Below are 16,593 nucleotides of genomic sequence, written 5' to 3' on the forward strand. Positions count from 1 at the left end.
ACGACGACGACGACGACGACGACGACGACGCGAAAGGAGATCAACGAGAATTCCTGACGAGTTTAATTAACGGATGGTCGAGTTCCATTTCGAATTTCCTATACTTTTACTGATATTTTTTTCCTTAAGACTGTTAAATAATAAATATAACTGTCGTTTATGTATAATAATTTTGCGTAATATGAATTTCCTTTTTGCAAAATTCTTGGATTTTGAAGATCTGTCTATATGTCTATATTAAATAATATTTATAGATATAAAAGATATTCTAAATTTATTCCCCATGCTGGCTATTGTCTATTTAAAAAATAATACTTGCAAAGTAAAATCTCCTTTTTCAAGTAAAATTTTTGTAGAAATATTTTTCTATTATAAAAAACTGTATTTTATAAATGTCTTATTTATTTCAAGTAAATACTTATTTATATCAAGTAAGAGTATAATTTTTAATAACTGGTGACAATTATTTATACTGTTTCTCTATATTCTATATGTAAAGGTAGAAATATGTATATTATGAGACGAAAATTCCCCATCATTCTACAACCCTAAAAATTTACAAAAGCCATGGATGAGCTTATACTTGCGCATTTTTTCTTAATAAAAAATTACACAGAAACTTAATATTAAAGAAAAATTAATCATCGCAATTGAATTCCTTCTTTTGAAATAAATTCAGACTTTTAAAGAAAAAAATTTATTATTCTCCGTTGAAACAGTTAAAGGAATTTAATTTGTTGAACAAACTTAAATAGACGATGTATATATTTTCAACGGCGAATTCATTAAAATGTTTCTCAAGGATCTTCCTATCTGTCAGAAAAGCTCTCACGTATTAGTCCGACAATTGGCATAGCATGGCGGTGCCACGCAGAATCCAATGTTCCGGCGGATGCGTCGTCGGTAACCAAATCGCGATGACGAAGTTGGTTGAATGGCCGGTGGTCGACAGCACACCCCTCCGCTCGCTGGTCTTGTACACAGGACACGTGTACGTGTCTTTATCCTGCACCTGGTCCTTCGTCACCGGCATCAGCCAGATCTGAAGCGTAATACATGCGATAAGTTGACACACGTTCTGCTCAAGGGAACATTGCTGTCAGAGGATCATCCCAGGAAACGGATAAAGGTAAAAAAAAATCAAAATGACTTTATTTTTTAACGTCAATAAACAGTCAAATTTTATAACTAAAGATCATCATTTTGACTTTGGTAACTTCAAAATAAAGTCACTTTAAATTTCTCTTGACTAGGTGTGTTTCTTGGAAAGCAGAACACAAGTCATGACGTCAAAATGACATAGAGATAATAATCTTTTTTAAAACAATATCATTAAAGGGCAGTGTGCCAGAAATTAGTGCTTTTTTTAAATCGAGTGTATTAAGTTTAAAAAAAAAAACACATATTTCATACCTAATTCATCTTTGTTAATTTTGTCTTAAAATTCAATTCTCTGAGCTGAACTTTGTGCACGGTTTATTTTTTCTATTTTTTCTCCAACGTGAAAAAAAAGGAAGAACAATGAACCATGCAAGAAGTTTAGCTAAAAAGAACAGGCGTAGCATTACACTGATGCTTTACATTTTTGAGATGCAGCTTTCTTTTACGTAATTTTACATTATACATGATGAATCTAAGTCGGTAACAAAATATTACTATAACAAATTACGATTGAAAAGCATATCATTTTGATAGTTACTTGTTATTGTAATTTATTATTCTGATGATATTTAAAGTTTCGTCGATCGATTAAAAATTTGAATGGCCAAGAAAAGCATATGTTGCATTTCTGGGAGAGTTCCAGAACGTCACTTAAGAAAGCTGCGCCCTTTCACGGAGAGATTTGAGATCGTTCGAGCATTGCTCGAGAAGCATCGAATTTAGCTGAAGGGATTGAGCTTTGCTTTGTGTTCACTTACATAAGGCACGGTATCGTAAAGGATCTTCGGGAAGGATTCGTCGAGCTTCATTGTAGCTATATTGAAGCGAGCACCGTCAAGAAATAAACCGTAAATATATACTCCGTCTACCGGAGGCTTTTCGAAAACGGTGTCCTTTAAGGGAAAGAAGTCATAAACCAAGAGATCGATGGGAATGGAATATTTTCTCGCGTAATTCTGACGAGCGCCGGTGAGAAATGCTTGCGTGAAGTAGAAACCGGAAATCCAGAAAGACGTGGGGGGACCTTCCATGTACCAAGTCTAAAAAAGACAATTATTACTCATCTTAATTGTTATGTAATTATTAAGACAATTTTGAAGTTCTTGTTCCATAAATAAGTCTGATTTATTATGAAATATAATGTCTACGTGAAAGTCTTCCGTGTGCCAAGTCCTAAAAATGTCAATTGCTCATTTTAATCGCTATGTAATCAATTAAGATAATTTTAAACAATTAAAGTTCTTGTTATATAAGTAAATCTGATTTATTACGAATTACACTATTAAATATCAAAGGAGCAATAAATACCTAAAAAATAACATGTGTCTCAAAATGTAAATTAATGCATTTTTATGATTGATTTCAGAGTAAATAACGTTCATATTAACGTATTACGCACTTAATAAATAATAAATTTAATTTAAATCATATTAATATATTTTCTTGAGTTATATTCTTTAACTCCATTGTTTTACTTAAATTAACATACATATTGAGTAATGGCGATTTATAGAAATGTTAAAAAACAATTAAAATAATTAAAAATAAGTTGAATATAATTTGACATCATAAATTTTAATAGTATATAATGTCTCCATCTATGGTTTTATTCAATAAAATAATAATTGTTGCATAAATAAATACGTGTATGTCATGTTATATAAATACAACGAAGTTAGTACAACTTATGATTTTTAAATCGAAAAGCTACAGTTCTAAAATTCTAATGTTGTACAAATTGCTTTCGCTTAATGTTATCATATGATTAAAAGAGTGACAGCAAAGAAATAATATAATCAAAGATGTTCAATTTTTACGACAAATAAAATAAAGTTCGAAATATAAAGTTCGAATAATCCATTTCTTCTTAATGTTACCTGAAGAAAATTCAGCCTCTTCAGAAAATCATATACGTAACTGCCGAGCGGTTTCAAAGAAGGATAAGAATTCATCATCCACATCTTGGATATTCTACCGATGATGATCGACGAGAAGACCTCTTCGAGATCGGGACTCATTATTACCAGGCCTAAACGAGTACAAGTAGAATTCGGAAGGATCACAAGAGAAGAAGCGTAAGAACTTTACCCTTGATAGCCTTCTGGATGTTCACGAGGCTGCTCCGGATGGTCTGCAGGAGTTTGTTGAATCTACCCATCTCCTGGACCAGCACGGTGTTCATGCTCTGCTCGTATAGCGTGGGATATCTGTCCAGAGCAGCAATCAAATCGTAGTCCTGCGGTAATTTCGACAGAATGTCGGCTGCGACGCCGTAAACAATCTCATCCGGCGATTTCTCGGTGTCCACTTCCGCACGACCGGTGTCCTGACGAAAATCAGAATATCTTAACGCGGTACGCTCGTAAACTTTTGACGAGGTCGCCGCAGTGTTTTAATTCTGTTAGAGAACTCAGATATCTAAATAGAGATTTTGTTCAACTTAGATTGAAAAATAAAGACTCGACAAAGTTTCCTAATAATTGTTAATTTTAATAGATATTGCGAATTCTAAGAACTAACTCTTTTACAGTATTATTTGCATATATTCGAGTCTAACTTTGTATTCTTTTTCTTTGCAGATAACAAAATAATGTCTTTTTCTAAAAAGTAAAGAATAAAATTAGTGTATAGAGTGGTTCATGTTGCAAAAATAAGGTTAAAAAGATCAAAGTAAATGAAAGTGGAAGTGTAAATATCAAGTTATTAAAACGTGTGTACATTTAACCTTTCAAAAAATGTTTATCATTCTTTCAAATATACTCTATCATTTACTCTATCAACTTACTGTATATAGCATATCCAACTCAACTTTGAGTGCTCATAACTTTCATAAAAATAAACATATTGTAATAAAAATTTAAAAGAATACAATTGAGATTTTCTATAATTAAAATCAGTAATAAAGAAAATTAAGGGTAATGAGAATCAACACTGTAAGTAGTGTGCTCATATTTTTTCAAAAAAATATATTTAATTTATTATTTCTAACAATATTTAACATTAAATCATTAAAAAAACAAGATATTAACAAATATTAAGGAATATAACGATAAAAAACCAACCTTATTAATAAAAAGATTATAATAAAAAAGAAAACAGGAATTTTAAAAAAGGATTCTTTTCAAAAATATATGTTTACTAGAAAAATTAAAGTAAAGAGTTTCTTTAATTAATTTTGAAAATATATAATTAGAAACTGTAAATTTTTGTAAAAGAAAAAATATGTTAGTTAAAAACTTTCAAAAAATTAAAATATTTAAAAAATTTAACAATTCTAATGGTAATTAGAAAATAGAACGAAATTGCTATTTAATTAACTTCATTGTTAGTATTATATTGAAGAAAACCTAAATCGAGAGTCGAAACTTATATAATTCTATTATACTTTCTACCCACGTTCATCTTACCGAGTTTATTTTATAGATTTTATTGGAATTTTTTATTTATTCTTTTTTTATAGCCAATATTTTTGGAATTAATTCTATTACATAAATATCTTAATAACACGTTCGAGAATTTTTGGATTACAATGAGAAATAAGAATATTACCATCTTTCCTGATTTTCCTCCTTGACGCTAATCGCGTGAAAATAGAACGACATTGTTATTTAGTTATTTACGTTATTAGAACTTTCTTACATAAATATTACTTACTTTGATCTCCTCAATATTCTGAGCAAAGATGAAAAAATAACAGGAATTCTCATTATTTCATCGTGCAATGCAGAAATCGAGAAATTAAATGAAGATAAAAGAAAAAGTCAATAAATTATACAAGAGCGGATATTGTTCACCTTATGACGCTCAAAACTTCATTCTTATGCAACACTATTCATCAAACGATTACGAAAATTTTATAAGAAAAATATTTCCGGAGTTAAGAGCACAAATGTAATAAATTTTAGATTAAATTGTATAAAAAACATACATTAAATATATTAAAATATATTAAAAAACATTTTATTTATTAGAATATATTATCGACGTATCTAACTTTTATAAAAAAAATAGAACATTTTATTTAAAACTCTTGAAACATTTTACTTCATTTTATTTAAAATTCTTTACATCACACTTACCAAGAGTGATTTTACTGAATTTCTAAAAATTTAACTAAATACAAATCTAAAAATAATTTTGTTATTTGTTATCAAAACAGTTATACGATAAGGTAATACAATTTCAAAATTAAAACAATTTTGAATAAAATAAAATTTGAATCCAATTTTTAAAGATCGAATTAGATACTCTCATTGTGCGATGGGTATTAAATAAACAAGAAAAAATTGAATTTAAACTTCGGAAATTGGATTCAAATCTTATTTCTTTCGTTCGGAATTGTATTATATTCGAAATTGTACCATAATAATTCATTTTACCATCATAAAACATTAAATCTAGTTGTTAAAAATATCAAAATCTTTTTGCAGCATTACTTATCATGCTTGAATTTCCTACGTAATCATTTTTGCAGTCCAATAGAATTATTTTCAGATTTGTATATTTAGTTAAATTCTTTACGCAAAATCGTGCATATGTTCCTCATATTACGCTTCATCGGCTTTTTATAATTTATTTCGGACCCGGACATGTGTAAGCGTGCGATAAATCTTCTTTATCCCGAGAACCGCGCAGAAATGTAACAATCAATCTCGATGCTCGATTTAATACCTGAGTGGTTAGAATAGAGAACAGCATCAAGTAACTCTCCTGCTGATCCTTAATGATGTCAGCGTTCTCGTGCATGCCGAATACACTAGGCGCGGTAGTCATCGGCAATTCTCTCACGTAGTCCAGGAACTCACTATACTCGCTGACTGACGGTATATAATAAAGGCCGCTGGGATCGAACAGATAATTCCGATCGGGCACGATCACGTCCACGTGATAGAATTGCGTCAGGATCGTGTTCAGGGTCCGTCGGTCCCACTCATCGGTCACACGACCGCCATAATTGCATTCGCCTTGAAAAAATAGAGGATTTAGAGGTCGCGCTGATGGACACTTGTTGTTTACTAGAGCCTATCAATGATTCGAATAATATTTCTTTCCGTAACATTTTATTTTTATAATTCTTCGTTTCTAAAACGTCAATTAATTCAATCCATTGAATTTAATGTAAATATATTTGTTTATGTTATATGTTAATATATTAGGTGTTGGAATTAATTCGTAGCGTTTTACAAGTGATGGGAAGTACTTTCATTAATGTATTTTTTAATGCTCATGTGAAATAAATAACATTCTTTCATTAAAAACGCTACGAATTAATTCCAACACTTAATAATATATTTATTTATTATATATTAATGTAATATAATTAATGCTCTATAAAACTTTTAGAATAAATCTCACTTTTAAAGACTGAAAATTGAGCCACTCTTTTTCAAAATTGGCCCAATTTTCACTCTTTAAAAGTGAGATTCTACTCAAAAGAATTTATAAATGTAATTTTTCATCTTTTTATATTTTTATACAAGGTTGAGCGTATTTAGTTTCCAATTCTATTAACAAAGTCCATTGTTATAGTCAACGTTCAGCTTAATTTGAAGTCTAATTAAAGAGATTATCTTTGAATTTCATTATTTACTTTTATTAACATTTATTTTTACGTCAATTATATTATGAACGTGAACTAAATTTTCAGCTTAATTCCGAATTCAATTAAAAATACGTGAACCTTCATTAACTACTTTTAATATATTTATTTTTATATCTATTCTTAATGTAAAAGTCTTGCTCGAGCACACGATTGCATAAAAGATATAATATAAAAATTCAGATATAGGAGAAATAACGGAATTTAATTCGGATACCGGTGAGGTACTTCAACGCGGTGAACTGAACGTCGTCGTACTGATCGAGTAAGATCTTGAGCTGTAACACGCTGATGCGCAAATCCGTCTCGTTGAACTCGTACTGATTGTTCCACCCGATCGGCCCGAACTTCCGTCGCTCCTGCACGATGGCGTGAAAGAAGCAGAGCGAGAAGAGCAGCCGTTTGAAAGTCTCCCGCTGCTTCGACGTGTCGAAGAAATCGGGATCGCATATCGGATCCTGCCGCGATATTTAAAAAAAACGAATCTCTCAGAATTAATCTCTTATCTCCTTGGGACGAGCGAAGTGCGAAATTGTCTTTACCTGGTGAAAAGACCGCAAGATATTCGCGCGCAGTCCTTTGGGAGGCTCGTTCGTCATCTTCACACCGTTCTGCAGGACGCTGACAGGAAAGTGCTCGACCGGATAACTCGTCAACCACAGACGGAAGTCAGGGTGTACCGTTTCCCTCGTGAAACTCTCGCATATCTTAAGTGTGATGAAATAAAAATAATAGGACAATGAATAATGCAACGAAAGGACTTGTTAAAAAATTATATGAAGCTACACGATGAAAATCTATTATTTTAAATACAGCTAAAAGTTTGAAGAGTTGGATATAACAAAAAATTTGTAGTAGTTATATATTTAAGTTCAAAATGTAATAAATACTAAATCAAATAATTCTAAGCTTAATAATAAATCTAATATCTCTAAACTTAAAAATTTATTAACACATTCATTTAAAGAATAATTGAATTAAAAATTTAATAAATTTTCATATTCTCCAAAAGTAAAATTTGTGCGACTTTAAATTAAAATTAGGTGAATCTTTAGGGATGCGTATAATGTTAAAGTTAACATAGATCTTTCAACTGTGTAATCTCCTATCGCAGAATAAATTTGATTTGTACGAAAAATTACTTTTTCCAGAGTAATCATAAAACTCTTGACGACGTGACAATTTTGCAGCACCACCCACGTGCCGTTTTTTACACCTTCATCAATGAGACCCTCGGCTATGACCCCTTGACCTTGGCCCAGGGACAAGGAGAACAGCCTACCGGCCCCGAAGCCCTGATCATCGGCGAATTTCAGCAGGATCGCCATGGGATCCGCGCCGGGTGTCAGGACGAATATCAGCGGGATGCAGGAGTGCGAGTCCGCGAAAGACGCCTCCAGATCGAAGGGCGGTGGCAGGACGTATTGTTGGCCTAATTGCTCTATCGGATGATCCAAAATTCAGGTAAAAGTGAAGTAGCGACGAATAGTTTTGGCTTCAACAATTCAGTCAAGAATTTCCCCGGCTATATTATGTATATAAGATTTCTTTCGTATTTTATGATGGAGGAAAATAAGGATATGAAGGGATTAACATTATATGCGGAGAGACCTTCTATTGTTGCAAAGAATTTAATTTCGCCCTTTTGCACGAAATGCACGACCTGCCCCAGATTCCCCCCGTACCGTATCCTTCATCTGGATCGATCTATTCTTAGATTTTGGTGACCTCTTTTCTTTTTTAACATAACTTACCTTCGACGAATAATTGCGTCGCCGGTACTATCTTGTCAGGACGAATGCAACGAAGTATCAGCATCTTCTCGAATTTATTCAATTCGTTCCAAGGAGCAGGAAAGGTTGCAATATGAGGTTCCTTATGATCGAATATCTTCTTCCACTCGTCGATATTTCTTGTGTATGAGTCTCTTATTCCCTGAACAAATTACAAAGCCAACCTTGATAAGTAACACTTTACGTTTCTAATAAATTTCTAATAAATCTATAACAGATGAAAGAACTTCCGTTAAATTTCTTGAAGATATTCGATCGATATTTGCAAAGAATTTTTACAAAAAAAAAGGCGAAGACATCTAATAAAAGTAAAATGTGACTGTCGGAGCGCAGTTAAACATTTATTATTGAAACATTTATTATTACATAAGAATCGCGAATGGTTATAATATAATAAGAATCATGTCGCAACGTTTTGTCCATTTGATATTTTTTTAGCAATGAAAAATACATACACAAGTATGACTCGTTCCTTTACTCATCTTCTTATATTTTTATGTGTTAGTTTTTTCTTTTTGTTCTTTCTCTTCAATTATTTATTATTTATTCTTACTCAATTTTTGTCTCTTAAATTCTAACTTATTTTTCTTCTTTTTTACTCGTTTTAAATTTTTAACAATTCACTGGATTTCTTCATTTTATCTTTGTACTTAACAGGCCTCTGACCGACGAATTTGTTATTAATAAACTTTTACAACACTAACCTTTGAAAATGCGCAAAATTATTGTTTGACATAATTGTAAATAATTGTCATTTTAAAATTTCATATATTCTTGTGTCTAGCATTTCATATAACATCTTATCTCCTTTATTTTTAATTTCGACACATTGCTCTCTATATTTTCGATTTATACTATTTATTCAATTTTGATAACTAATTAAAACCTTTTCAACTCTCTTTTCCATGCTTTGTTATTGTATTAGATTTTGATATTTTTTATCAAAACTAATGAAGATTAATTAGAATCAAAACGTTTTTATTATTTCTATATTTTTTGTTAGAAAATAAAATTAATTTATTAATCCTATTTCGTAACATTCATTATTGCTCTCTTTTGCTATCTTTTTAATTCAATATTTGCTGTCATTTTTATGGTATTGAAGAGGACCAAAATTATCGAAACGTTTGCGGTGCGATTATCGTTCGCAATTATGTAATATTTCAACAATAAATGTTGGACATCCGCATTTAGCTCTCATTAACTATTTTTATTGTTTTTTTTTTATAGATTTATTTTTTTAGAGTTTTTCATTTTTATTATTGATCATCTCCGGAAAGTTTACCGTGAATCCTGGCACGCTGTCCAATCGACAAAGCTCGTCCCAGGATCTCGCTGGCAGCCATTCGGTAGGATTGGCAAAGGGATTCTCGAGGCCGACGCCGCCGGTCAGCAGGAACATCCATTGGACTATCGAGAGCTGGCCTTGCTTGTTCAACAAGTTCACGGACAGCAGGAGCGAGAAGAGCAGCTTGTCCTTCTCAAAGAGCGAACGGCATATGTTGACGTAAAGCGAATAGGTGAAATACTTGGTGAGGTCCTTCAAACGCTGCATTATTTCCTCTACTTGCGGAGTGTTGTCAATCGTATTCTTGAAAAGATTGACGAACCAGGCGAGGGAGTATTGGTACATCGGATCGATATTCGCCAGCATGACTACAGAAAAGATTAACGGACGGTATATTATATCGACAAATGGTGCCTTCGTAAAAGTGTCTTATTTGCTTAATTATTTTCACATGATTTCTTGTAGAGAAACTTTGAACAGACTTTTACATATGTATTATTATATATATTTTAAATATATATAATTATTTTTAAATATATGTTATTGTTTTTTATTTATATTTAGGTATATTTTTACTTATTAAGTACATTTTAGATTTATTTTAAAAAATTTTAAATGAATTCAAAGAATGTATGAGTTTAAAAAGTAGGTTTTCACAGATATTATTTCTATATTATATTTTTTTATATTATTTTTATATTAGATAATTATACATATTTCATTCTTATATATTTTAATCAAATTTGATTGAAATTTGAATGAAATTTTGAAAACAATTGGTTTAAATTAAGTGATTTTCTAGATTTACTAATTTTTTCTCAAACTAAATAAATGTTACTCTTGCATTCTTGCTCACCAATCGTGAAGAAAAGAACGGTACTGTAGACTGCAATTGGCGTATACTGCAATCTCGCCGCGTCGATCGACTTCTCAGTAATTTCAGCGGCAGTCTGTTTAGTTTGAATCTCGTTAGCTAGATTTTTCGATGAACTCAATACAGCGATGGCGGTTTCATCTTCGAGGATATTCTTTTTGGACGCGGATAACACCTCCAAGATCTTATTCTCTATCTCCTTTAACATCCTGAAAAACGTTGCAAAATATTGCCCGTCGGAGCAACGGTAATCCTGAATTGCGAATTGGCAAAGCTCTTTAGAATTTAATATTTATTTACATATAAAATTTATTTCATTAATATTAACATCAACATATATTCACTTTGTCAATACGGAATTATCGACACTTAATTTTATCAATTAAGAATGAAATGGCTATGAAAATTATTGATGATAAATTTTGTTCGTTTCAGCGATATAAATATATTTTTAACACGCAATAATTTTTAAATGCAAAAAATTTAAATAATCGTTCAATCACATTACAATGATTTAATTATTACTGAACTTTTTTAAAGATAATCTGAAAATCAATTGAATGAAATATGTAAAATAAAAAAGTGTTTTATATATACTTTTTATTAGCCGCTCCTTGAATTATCAGCTGATTTTTTTCGTTTTCGAGCTCGGGTTTTTCCTTCGCAACGACTATTCCTAGAAGTTGATCGTCCAGACCCACCGGTGTGATCATGAAGTTCAATAGAGTCACTTTCACTACTACTTCTGGCAAATAATGTGGATTTCGCAATTTCGTAGTGATGTAAAATCTATGAAAATCACACACATACACAGTTCAAAATTTGTGCTAAATTTAATACATTTTACGTGTCTCAAACGATTCACCCAAATTTTACTGAAAAAATATGCTTCTAAAATTTGTTTCTAAATTGTATCAAAGTGTTCAATTTTTTGTTATTTTTTTCACATAATGTTTTACGTTTTAACATATTCATTTTGTATTAAATTAATTTAATTTAAGAAACATATGTTTTCAGTAAAATTAATCACAGTTAAAATATGTTAAATTATAACACATTAATTTTCATTTTTTGTATTCATTTATCTTAGAATTTATATTTTTAAACTACAATTTTTTAAATGTTATTTTTATGTTACTTATTTAAAATTTGCATTATTTTTATACTGAAAAACATTAAATATCAATTTAACATAAATATACGATAATAATATAATCATATTATTATGTTAAATTAATACTCGATTCAAAAATTCAATAACATTTTAACAAGTGTCAGTTTTAACATAAATATAATGTTTTTTTACTATACAGAAATTTTTATCATCCAAGCATATAAACGAATCTCATGTATAAAATTAATAACAAATATAACAAATTAATAAAAATAATTTACATCAAATATTAATTTATATCATTATTAAATTTATATCATTATTAACTACAAATTATTAAAAATATTATAAGTTTATATTAAATTTATTCCTATCATCAATTTTTTAATAATTTTAGGTACACCCTACCAGATATTATTAAAATTAAATAAAATGTAAATGATATAATTTATAATAAATTACGCTTATAATCAGCATGTCAAAAACGAAATAAAAAATTCAAGCACGTTGACAAACATACCGAAATTTATCGGAATACTCAATGATGCTGTCGCCGATCTTAATACACAACGCGCCGCCGGATCTGAAGGTTTGCTTCATCAATAACGGTTCCAGAGCCGCTTCCAGTTCTTCGCCGATGTTCTCCAGCAGTACCGGCTGTCCGAACTGCACAGCGTTCTCCAGAATCCTCATGTAATCCGGCTGCGTCAATCTGATGACGTTCAGATTCGACGTCTTCTCCATATTCTTCACCCACTTGTTTGCCTGACCCTGCGGGTCGATCATGAGCGGCCAGCGACGCGAGTTTGTGATGATTATGGCGTTGTCGATGGAGAATAGATCGCTCGGCAAGCCGAATATGTTCCAGGCGCGGATAAGTACTGGATCACCTAATATTTGCGTGAGTTGGAAGTCCTGAGTACATACCACCTTCAGATTGGTGCAGAACTCCACCCAGTTCTCCACCTGCCTCTGTCGGTATTGCGTCGTGAAGACGCCGAGATAGGCCACCACACCGGAACCGATTAGGATATCGCCCGTTAATTTGTGATAGATTTCCCCGAGCGATCTATCAGTAATCACAAAGTCAAATTATTTCAAATTATTTTGGATAAAATTTCTAAAGAATGTCTATAAATAGAAATACAAATGCCAATCAGAGCCAACACTGAGTGTTCTTGTGTTCTTGTAAATTCAAATTATTTATTGAATATTAAATATAAGATGTTTCGACTCTATGTTTATAGATCATCTTCAATAATAATTAACAGTATTATAGAATCGTCTTATATTCAATAAAGAATTTGAATTTACACATCTAGTGTAGGTTTAATTGATGTTTTTATTTTTACAATTTGAATATTAATTTAGATTGCAAACTAAACTATAAAGCAGATATAAAAATTAAAATTAAAAATTAAGATTAAAGACAAAATAATGGTCTTGTAAACTATGTGATATTAATTATAGCTTTTTAAAATTCAAAATCTTCAAAAAATGGTTTTTAGACAGAATATCACTAAACAATAAATTTTGATCAACATTTTGTTTTTTAATAAGTAATAAATATTTCTTGTAAAACTTTTAACTGAAAAAAAGAAAATGTTTTCATCATTTTAAAAATATTTTCATTAAAATTTCATAATTTTTTAATGTTTAGAAACTCAAATTCTTAATATATGTAATATAGAGGAAAGAAGGCGATTATGGAACAGGTGAGAATTGTGAAATAGAATCACAATGTTTTGTATAATTTGCGCTGTATTTTGGAGACAACCGCCAAAATTACTTAGCAGTTTGCTAAGATATAACATTGCTAATCTTAATGTCTGTATTTTTATAAAGGCTACATTTCAATTTGAAGGTAGCAAATAGTCTTGTCTATAAGGTCTACACTCTAACTTTGAAAAATATATTAATATTAATTTTGTAATTTCAATCTAGCTTGGAGGTCTTAAAAGTGACTTTCAAATGATCTACGTAATTAAACTAATATCTACATAATTAAACTAATTAAACTAAATTTGATAACGAGATACGTGCATGTATCCAACGTACAAAAAGTTGTATTTTATATTATTATTACTTAGCGGTCTCGGCCCATCTGGTGTACTCGCCACCGAGGCCTCCAATAAGCTCTTCGGCCCTCCTCAGCTTCATTTCGCACTCTTTCACCTCATCGGTCATCGCTTGGTATTCTAATCTTCGTCGCGCCAGCAGAGTCTCCAATCGGGCCAATTTGTCTCGCACTTCCTGCAGCTGGTTCCTCTTCAGCGTCAGCTTTTCCATCGCTGCAGAGTAATCAGCTTCGGCCTTCGCCAGAGCTTGCTTCTTCGGCGCCACTACTTTAGCGACCTTGTCGTATTCCGATAGGGCGAACACCCACCGACAGAGACCTTCGCAAGCGGTCGACACCTGCCTGATACGTTCCGGATCGAAGTTCGGATTCGTTAGGATCGTCGTGCGGATTTTGGTCATAATTCGCTCTGGGATGTTGTCCTTATCGTAGTTCAGCAGCGATTCTAGGAACCGAATGTCGCCCAGAATGCGAAGCGACGCCTTCCAGTAGTCGTCTATTAGACCCTCCGGGCTCGGAACCCTGTCCGGCTTCACGTCCTGTACAATTTTCAAACGGATTTTTAACCTTTCGATGCTGATGATGGGTTTATTAGACTCACTCAATTACATTCCTTCGGAATTGGATTCACTAGATCTACTCAGTTATAAAATCCTTTTATCAAAACATAAACAATTCAATTTTCATTATGTTCCATCCACAAATTTGGATTGTTCTTCATCAAAATATACTTAGCATTTGTTTTTTTTTTATACGAGAGTTATATCATTTTAGCAGATCCACGGGGGTCATGATCTTCCCTTAAATCTCATTTTAAAAAAAAATTAATAGTAAAATGTTATACATATTTTTAATATTTTGAATCTCAGTCTTTATATTCCAAAAATATTTTTTTATACTTTTAAATAATACTTTTTCAATATGATAATTTAAATAATAATTTAATATTTTATATTTGATCTTAAAAAAGAATTTTGTTTACGACAAGTCTATGACTTTTTGGATCAACCATACATTTTAATTTTTTAATTGTGCGTTTAAGTCAACATAAATTAAATTATAAATCTCACAGATCTAGCAGTCGGTAGTTGTATTGTAAATTGTGACATCAGCTCCGAAGGGAAGAAAAATCAGATTTGAAGCAACTTTGACAAACTTATGTATATGTATATCCATGATTATTTCATATTACATATTATAATATATCATAATATATATTTATATATAATAAATTTACATGTTATATTTTGTTATAATATCTGTTCGTCTGTATTTTATGACACATTAATGATACAATCAATTAGATGCTATATAAATATGTATTTTGTACACATATTAATATTTATGTGTTATTCCTCGTGCAAGTTGGAAACTAAATATAATTTAACGTCGATTAATTTTCTGTTTCTGTCAATAAGCAGAGTACACTTATTTATTTGTGTATCGTTTATTCCATGATTATTTAATATACCTTTAATATGCAAATCGCTTCCATGACCAATCGCACACCAGCCGGCGGACGTTTCATGGATTTGACAATCTGGATGTCCTGAGGAGTCAGGGTATTCAAAGCGGCATTCGCCGCGTCCAGTATTGGCATCACTTCCTGAAGATTCGCGTCGCATTCAGCGCGAATTTCATTGGCTTCTCCAGCGACGACCTAGCATGAGCAAATTATAATTGTTAGTCGTTATCCCTCACATTTATTTAAAATTATTTATAATTATTTATCACAAAATAAATTAATACAAATCCATTCAGAAATGATAATGGAATCGACGTCGATCAACGTCGAATCGATATCGATGTCGATTTCATTATCATTTCTGACTGGAATGTTTCAATATATCCAAAGAATTAAAGTAACTTGATTGGAAACAAACTTGGAAGATTAAGACCGGTATTAATAAGTCAGTTCTTATTTTAAGAAGTACCTTAATAATGTCTTAAGATGCTAATATAGCTCTTTGATTCATGATATCTTAAGTACAAGAATCGACTATGAATACCTTAAGATTAAAAATTCAGAAATTGATCGAACAAGCATTAGAGTCTTATAACCGTGCAATATTAAAAATTAAATTATTCAATAACACTGTTCAACATTCAATTTCTTTCTGAAGTGTCATAGTACATATTTCAGTAAGATTTTTTTCCACACTGAACATAATGCCGTTGACAAAATTTGCATAGCGTATCAGATTTCCGAAACTGAGATGAATGGAGAAGGTACTTTTTAATTATTTTTGACATTTTTCATGATAAAACAAAAACTTAGAATTCAAGATTTAAACTTTCTATAATAATTACACAGTTCAATAAAAGAAATCACTCTTTTCTTTTCAAAGCTATAGTACATATCCCAAAGATTTGTCTTGCACTGAACACGATGCAGAATTTGCATAACACATTTTAGTAATTGAGATGAAAATGAGCAGAAACCACCCCAATTTACTGTACACCGCAGTTTACCCAAAATTCTCGTATGCTACGCAAATTTTAGCTAGTTCAGTGCAAGAAAATCTTCGGGGTATATTATGGTATTTTGAAGAAAATGAATAAGTAATGTATTAAAAAATTAATACAAAACATTAAAACTAAATTTAAGACATACAGCCTTGGCCAAAAATATTATGCATCTTATTAATTATTACTTAAAATTTTAGCTGAAAGATTTGTGGCATTTA

General features: G+C 31.1%; 1 protein-coding gene across 1 annotated transcript in view; it reads right to left on the minus strand.

The window, feature by feature from the left end:
- Nucleotides 1-681: 681 nt before the first annotated feature.
- The window catches only part of Dhc36C (Dynein heavy chain at 36C), a 41,136-nt gene continuing 25,224 nt past the window's right edge, over nt 682-16,593 (minus strand). The window contains exons 24-38 of the mRNA XM_011061531.2: nt 15,378-15,566; nt 13,916-14,445; nt 12,350-12,898; nt 11,313-11,504; nt 10,698-10,924; nt 9,839-10,209; nt 8,515-8,695; nt 7,903-8,201; nt 7,303-7,467; nt 6,978-7,218; nt 5,833-6,125; nt 3,250-3,487; nt 3,039-3,190; nt 1,920-2,201; nt 682-1,042 (exon numbers count right to left, since the gene is read on the minus strand). Of these exons, the coding sequence (XP_011059833.2) occupies nt 836-1,042; nt 1,920-2,201; nt 3,039-3,190; nt 3,250-3,487; nt 5,833-6,125; nt 6,978-7,218; nt 7,303-7,467; nt 7,903-8,201; nt 8,515-8,695; nt 9,839-10,209; nt 10,698-10,924; nt 11,313-11,504; nt 12,350-12,898; nt 13,916-14,445; nt 15,378-15,566 (4,116 nt within the window). The 3' untranslated portion in view covers nt 682-835. The remainder of the gene's footprint in view (nt 1,043-1,919; nt 2,202-3,038; nt 3,191-3,249; nt 3,488-5,832; nt 6,126-6,977; nt 7,219-7,302; nt 7,468-7,902; nt 8,202-8,514; nt 8,696-9,838; nt 10,210-10,697; nt 10,925-11,312; nt 11,505-12,349; nt 12,899-13,915; nt 14,446-15,377; nt 15,567-16,593) is intronic.

The sequence above is a fragment of the Acromyrmex echinatior genome, chromosome 17 (genome assembly GCF_024713525.1).
Source record: "Acromyrmex echinatior isolate Ae372 chromosome 17, ASM2471352v2, whole genome shotgun sequence".
NCBI lineage: Eukaryota > Metazoa > Arthropoda > Insecta > Hymenoptera > Formicidae > Acromyrmex > Acromyrmex echinatior.